Here is a 7,069-nt window from a genome sequence, read left to right on the forward strand (position 1 = left end):
ACCTTGGTCAAGTCAATCAATCAATACATAAGAATTGGACTAGATTCCTTCTGAAATCAATAGCGGAGCTTCCATAGTACCAGGACAGTGTAGTACAGTGGACAGAGGTCTTGGGTTCTAATCCTAACCCATATTGACTTGGACTTAAAAGGAAGGGGTTGGACTAGATGTTCCTGAAGTCATCTTCCAGCTCCAGTTCAATGAGTCTTTATTACATAAAAAGCGCCCTGGATTTGGAGAGAGAGGCCTTGGGTAGATATCTCAGTTCTGCTACTTGCTACAAGTCAGTCACCAAGCTTCTCAGTTTCTTTGGCTGTAGAAGGCAAGCATCGCGCAACACAGCCCTCCTGCTCCAGATTCTGACAGGGTGGTTCAGGGGGTCTCTGGGCACGCACCAGCGCTTGGCCCGGTGCCAGGCACACAGTAAGTACTTAGTAAATGCCTCTAGTCTGCTTTGCGTTCACTTCCCCGGCCTCAGTTTCCTCGTTTGCAAAATACGGGATCTTTCTAGCTTAATTTATTCTACAATAGACATGCGTAATGTGGTGTCTTTCCATTCCGTGGTCATTCCTCTGCCCTCCAACCCCTACTCTTGGAAGTCGGGACCCGGGAGCCAACCCCCACCCCCACCTCCTTTCCCCCCCTCTTTGGCCCCCCCTCGCCTGAGGCTGCCTCTAGAGGGCGCCCGGGAGACTTTTGCCGGCTCTCCCTCAGCCTGTTCCCGACGCTTTGCAAACTTTCGGAGTTTCTCCTCCTCTTGCGTCATGGAAAAGGTTGGAGGGTGACCCGGAGAGTGGGAGGCGAGGAGCCGGGCGAGCTCCCCTGGACTAGCGGCCGGGCCCCAGGACCGGTGGGAGTGCGTGGGCTCCTACGCTGCTGCGGGATCCTGGGGAGACCGGGCTCGCCCTCGACCCAGGCCAGGGGCGATCGGCCTAGAGAACCGAGGCAGACGGACACCTCCTCCACGCCGGCAGCACCCGCTCGCCTCGCTGGGCTGGGCCGGCCAGCTCCCCTCCTGAGGCGCCGGCATCTGCTCAGAACCGCACAGGGCCAGGGATCGGCTTCCCGCGAGGCAGCCGGGGCCGGAGTGCCGGCCCTTCCTAGCCACTGCCAGCCCGTCAGACCCCCAGCTCCTGTTTCTCCCCCTACCCGGTAGCCTTCCTGAAGCCGGTCTCCGCGCCCTAGGCCTGGGCCAGGAGAGAGTGCGGGCGTGCTTTGGTGTGTTTGAGACTGTGCGGCAACAAGATGGAGTGAAGGGAACCCCAGTGCCAGCCCCGCACCCTGAGGGCTGTGAGCGCAGGTGGGCAGCTGAGTGGAGGCCGCCCCGCTCCCCCAGCGCCCGGCGCGGGGGACTGCATCCCTCTCTCTTTCCCATCCCTCGGTCCAAACGGAAGTGCCTCTGTTTTTGCAGAATTCCTCTGGCGGCTTTCTCCCCTCCACCATCCCTCGGAGCCTCCCTCCCTTATTCCCCCCCCCCTCCGCCCCCCGCCCCGTCTCCAGGCATCCCTCCCCCTCTGGACACAAGAACCCGGAATCTCTCTCTCTTTCTCTCTTTTTTAACCAGCTTCTTGTAGTCGTTGCAAAGTTGATTGTTGAGGTGCCCCTCTGTCCTGGGAGAAGGTTTGCCGATCGCAGCCCAGCCGGGGCTCGGAGAGAAGCCTACAGGATCACACCTCATTGCTCTCTCTTCTGCCTTGTTTTGCTGTGTGTGTGTGTGTGTGTGTGAATTTGCGTTGTGTTCCCCTCCTCGCGGATCTGGGGAAGGGAGAGCTCCTGTGCCCACTGTTGCTGGTGGGTGGTGGTTGTTGTTTTTAAATGATTGATCTTATCCGGAGCTTTCCTCCGCGTACTTTGGTCCTGTTCCCAAGTTCCCAGCTCTTTGCTGCGAGTCAGTTTCAGGCGGGTGGAAACTGACCAAGAATTAAGCAAACAAAAGATTCCAAAAGAATCCCGCTGAGGGGTTCCTCCAATACATTTTTGATTCCTCTCAGTCTCGCTCCCCAGGCAGGGAGGAGGGGGAGAAGAGGAGCTGGGAGAAGGAGGACAAGTGTTCAAGCCAAGGGTTCAGGGGCCCAAAGGACTTTCCCCAAGACCCTTCCTTCTTGTCTGCATCCAGGTTTGCTGCATGTTCTGTTTTGATCGTAAAGTTCACGTGAATTTCCCGGGGTCTTGTGTAAGCCTGGGATTGTTGTTGTTTTTTTCTCTCATCTTGTTGGGAAGCAGGAGGGAGGCATCCACCCTTGGATTTATTTCAGCCTCATTAGGCTTTCTTTTTGCCCCTCTTGGGCTTTTTGGAATTTTTAAAAACTCAGTTCCTAAGAAGAAGAGGAAAGAGAAGAAAGCAAAAAACTCTTAAGCCATCCCCAGCAAGAGAACCAGCCCATAGCTTTTGGAGTGAGGTAACTGTTAGTTACTTTTTATTTTTTTCTGGGTCCTCCTTCTTCCTTAAAGTGCATTCTTGGGCTTCCTGGCCCCCACAGTGCTAGATCTAAGGTGTGTGGGTTTTTTTTTTCCCCCTTTTGGGAGGATTAGGAAGGAGAGGGATGTAAAACTGCATCGAAGAGCCAGCTGTGGGAAAACCAGAAGCCAGATGGAGACTGTGGGATGAGTACCTAACGGGTGAGGGTGTCCTGGCAGGACCCCCTTCTCTGGCCTGTATTGTCCCTGGAGCCCTGCTGGAGCAGACCGTCTGAACCCCTCTCTGGGCTATGTCACTTGACACTAAGGGGGTGAGACTGTGGAATGCAGGAGCCACCCTTGAACTTCTGGCCTGGGCCGAGGGGACACGGGCAGAGTTGTTGCCGATCCTAGGGCCCCGGGGCTGGGTGAGTGTGTGAGTGTGTGTCTCTGGATGTGCCTGTCCGAAGGCCCCGTCCCTACCTAGGTTCACTCGGGGCTCAGCTGCACCCTCTTCCTCCCTGCCTTTCCCCCTAGGCTTGCCTCCCTACCAAAAGACATACTCCCGCCATGGCACTGAAAGGCCGAGCACTTTATGACTTTCAGAGTGAGAACAAGGAGGAGATCAGCATCAGACAGGACGAGGAGCTGGTGGTCTTCAGCGAGACCTCCTTGGACGGCTGGCTGCAAGGCCAGAACAGCCGGGGGGAGACCGGACTCTTCCCGGCCTCCTACGTGGAGATCCTCCGCTGTCGCTCTGACTCCAACTACACAGACTATTCCAACAGTCCGGCCGGCTCCCCCGGCAATGAGACGTCTTTCTACGTCACTCCGGTGGCCAGCACAGGCATCATCTCTCACCAGGGCAGCTTTGAGGATGATGATGAGGAGGACTGGGACGACTGGGACGACGGCAGCACCGTGGTGGAGGAGCCCCGGGGTGTTGGGCTGGGCACCAACGGACACCCCCCCCTCAACCTGTCCTATCCCGGCGCCTACCCCAACCAACATATCAGCTTCCGGCCCAAGCCGCCCCTGGAGCGGCAGGACAGCACGGCCTCGGGCAAGCGCGGGAGCGTGGTGGGCCGCAATCTGAACCGCTTCTCCTGTTTCGTGCGCTCCGGCGTGGAGGCCTTCATCCTGGGAGACGTCCCCATGATGGCCAAGATCGCCGAGGCCTACTACATCGAGATGGGCCCCAAAGGGCCTCAGTGGAAGGCCAGCCCCCACCCCTTTGCCTGCTCTGTGGAGGACCCCACCAAGCAGACCAAGTTCAAGGGCATCAAGAGCTACATCTCCTACAAGCTGACGCCCAGCCACGTGGGCTCCCCCGTCTACCGGCGCTACAAGCACTTCGACTGGCTCTACAACCGGCTGCTGCACAAGTTCACCGTGATCTCGGTGCCCCACCTGCCCGAGAAGCAGGCCACGGGCCGCTTCGAGGAGGACTTCATCGAGAAGCGCAAGCGGAGGCTCATCTTGTGGATGGACCATATGACCAGCCACCCCGTGCTGTCCCAGTACGAGGGCTTCCAGCACTTCCTCAGCTGCCTGGACGACAAGCAGTGGAAGATGGGCAAGCGGCGGGCAGAGAAGGATGAGATGGTGGGGGCCAGCTTCCTGCTCACCTTCCAGATCCCCACCGAGCACCAGGATCTCCAGGACGTGGAGGATCGGGTGGACGCCTTCAAGGCCTTCAGCAAGAAAATGGATGACAGCGTTCTGCAGCTCACCAATGTGGCTTCGGAGCTCGTGCGCAAGCACATCGGGGGCTTCCGCAAGGAGTTCCAGAAGCTGGGCAATGCCTTCCAGGCCATCAGCCATTCCTTCCAGCTCGACCCCCCCTACAGCTCAGATGCCCTCAACAATGCCATCTCCCACACAGGCAAGACCTATGAGACTGTGGGGGAGATGTTTGCTGAGCAGCCCAAGAATGACCTCTTCCAGATGTTGGACCGACTCTCCCTATACCAGGGCCTGCTCTCCAATTTCCCTGACATCATCCACCTGCAGAAAGGTAAGGATTGGCCTGGGGGTGACCCTGAGGTGGGAAGGATGGAGGACAGGAATCATCTTTCCTTTCCTTTCCTTCCTTCCTTCCTTCCTTCCTTCCTTCCTTCCTTCCTTCCTTCCTTCCTTCCTTCCTTCCTTCCTTCCTTCCTTCCTTCCTTCCTTCCTTCCTTCCTTCCTTCCTTCCTTCCTTCCTTCCTTCCTTCCTTCCTTTCCCTTCCCACCTTCCTTCCTTTCTCCCTCTCCTTCCTTCCTTTCCCTTCCCACCTTCCTTCCTTCCTTCCTTTCTCCCTCTCCTTCCTTCCTTCCTTCCTTCCTTCCTTCCTTCCCTCCTTCCTTCCTTCCTTTCTCCCTCCCTCCCTCCTTCCTTCCCTCCTTCCCTCCTTCCCTCCTTCCTTCCTTCCTTCCTTCCTTCCTTCCTTCCTTCCTTCCTTCCTTCCTTCCTTCCTTCCTTCCTTTCTCCCTCCCTCCCTCTCCTTCCTTCCTTTCCCTTCCCACCTTCCCACCTTCCTTCCTTCCTTTTCTTCCTTCTTTCCTCCCTCTCCTTCCTTCCTTCTTTCCTTCTTCCTACTCCCTCCCTCTCACCTTCCTTTCTTCCTTCCTCTCCCCACCTTCCTTCCTCTCTCTTCCCACCTTCCTTCCTTCTTCCCTCTTCCCATTTTCCTTCCTTCCTTTTCTTTCTTCCTCCCTCTCCTTCCTTCCTTCCTCCCTCCCTCTCCTTCCTTCCTCTCCTTCCTTCCTTTTCCTCTTTCCTTCCTTCCTCTCTCCCCCTCCCCCCCCCCACCTCTCTCTCTTTCATTCCTTAATCTTTATCTTCTACCTCAGAATCAGTACTGTGCGTTGGTTCCAAGGTGACTTGCCCAGGGGCACACATCTAGGAAGTGTCAGTCCACTTTTTGAACCCAGGCCTTCTTGACTCTAGGCCTGACATTCAATCCACTGTGCTATCTAGATGCCTCGCTTTTCTTTTTACTAATACTATCCCACAACTTCTGTCTGGCCAATATTTTATTCTTTTCAAGACTGTTCTCTTTCATATCTTTATTTCATTCTTTCAGTATCCCCATTAAATAAAGGATCATTACCTCCATTTGACAGATAAGGAAATTGAGGCCTAGAGGGGAAAAAATAACAAAAGTTATACAATTAGTCCGAAGCAGAACCAAGATTAGAACCCACCTCTCTTAACTCCCAGGCCAGGCTTCTTTCCATTGCATGATTGCTGCCTCTTCTTTACCAAGTTTCTGTAGGGATGTCAATCCATAGAGAATCTCTATGGTCAAGAACACTGGCTACCTATTTTTAGAACTAAAAGGGAAGCTTAAAGATTGCCTGGTCCCCATTTTACAGAGTAAGAAACTGAGGCCTAGAGAGTGTTAAGTGACTAGGCCAGAGTAGGATTTGAACCTAGATCTTCTGCTACGTTTTCAGTCATAATGCATTTTGAAAAGGAAAAAACAATCTTTTTTTTTCCCACCAGGGTCAATTCCCAAAAAGCAAGTGAAAGTATAACCAAAAGGAAGTATTCTAAGGAAGGTGTCTAGAAAGGAAGGAATGACAGAAAGGAAGTGATTCATTCCAGGTTACACCATGGAGCCTGGGGCAGGTCAGGGGAAATGGAGACCAGAGGTCCTGGCTCTCCACCTGGGCACCCTTTCCATCCTTTAACCATCTGCCCTCCTCCTTCTTTCCTCTTGGCCCCTCACCTCTCCCTTGTCCCTTTCTTCCTCACCCCGCGTGAGTCACCAGCTGAAGTAGGCAGGTCCCTATTGCCTAGGCAGGAAGCCATACTGTCAGGAACCCTGGCACGGGCCCATCACTGACCCTCCCTGCCCAGTGCTTCCCAGTGCACAGGCTCAGGGTGAGGGACAGCACTGGAAGAGCATGCCTGAGCACAAGAGAGTGGCTGGGTTCTTCCCGAGACTGAAAGTGGTTACTACAGGAGCCAAGGAAGGAGGATGCTGGGCTAAGGCAGGGGTGACCAACCCCCCAGACTGGAGCTGGCTCCAGGGCACCTTTGGGTGCTAAGAGAGGGTTGGGCTGGGTGCTCAGGAAGACAGCTGCTGGGTAAAAGGGACAAGGGACTGTCTGGGTTGCTTCTTCCCCTTCTTTGCCCTAAAATACTGATCTTTCCTCCCCTCCACGCTGCACCTCTCTCCTCTTCTGGTTAAATCACCTCCTTCCATTTCCTTTCTAGCCTTCCTTCTCCCAGGAAGAGTAGAACAAAGAGCAGGTTGGAATGGGGGCAGAGGCACTGGCGGTCAGGGGGTGAATCTGAGTCCTGTGCTAGTCTTGTGAAGGGGGAATACATGTTTGGTGAGTTAAATTGAAGGGATCCCGGTTGGCAGGGGAGGATGAAGGGTCCAGCTTCTGTATCCTGGAAGCTGGGGGCTAGGTGTGGAGATGTGCCCTTTCCACATAGCAGGAATGAGGGCCAGCCTCACACTTCTTCAGCTTTTACTTCATTCTCTTTCTTTTTCTCTCCTTTTTTCTCCTTGTTTCTTTTCTTCCTTTTCTCTGCCAGTCCCTTGTCTGTTCCTTCTCTTTATTAAATTTTTAAACACTTGCCTTCCATCTTAGAATTAATACTGTGGTTGGTTCCAAGGCAGAAGAATGGTAAAAACTAGATAATGGGGGTTAAGTGACTCATCCAGGGTGACAC

The 7,069-nt window shown here is 54.5% G+C and overlaps 1 protein-coding gene across 3 annotated transcripts in view; it reads left to right on the forward strand.

The window, feature by feature from the left end:
* Positions 1 to 271: 271 nt before the first annotated feature.
* Positions 272 to 7,069, forward strand: part of SNX33 (sorting nexin 33) — a 19,233-nt gene continuing 12,435 nt past the window's right edge. The window contains exons 1-2 of one of the 3 annotated variants that reach the window (XM_056799198.1): positions 272 to 423; positions 2,935 to 4,414. In XM_056799198.1, the coding sequence (XP_056655176.1) occupies positions 2,968 to 4,414 (1,447 nt within the window). In that variant the 5' untranslated portion in view covers positions 272 to 423; positions 2,935 to 2,967. Of the gene's footprint in view, positions 424 to 701; positions 2,400 to 2,934; positions 4,415 to 7,069 lie in introns of those variants that run through there. The other 2 variants (XM_056799192.1, XM_056799187.1) reach the window with 2 other exon arrangements.

This window comes from Monodelphis domestica, chromosome 1 (genome assembly GCF_027887165.1).
Source record: "Monodelphis domestica isolate mMonDom1 chromosome 1, mMonDom1.pri, whole genome shotgun sequence".
Classification (NCBI taxonomy): Eukaryota; Metazoa; Chordata; class Mammalia; order Didelphimorphia; family Didelphidae; genus Monodelphis; species Monodelphis domestica.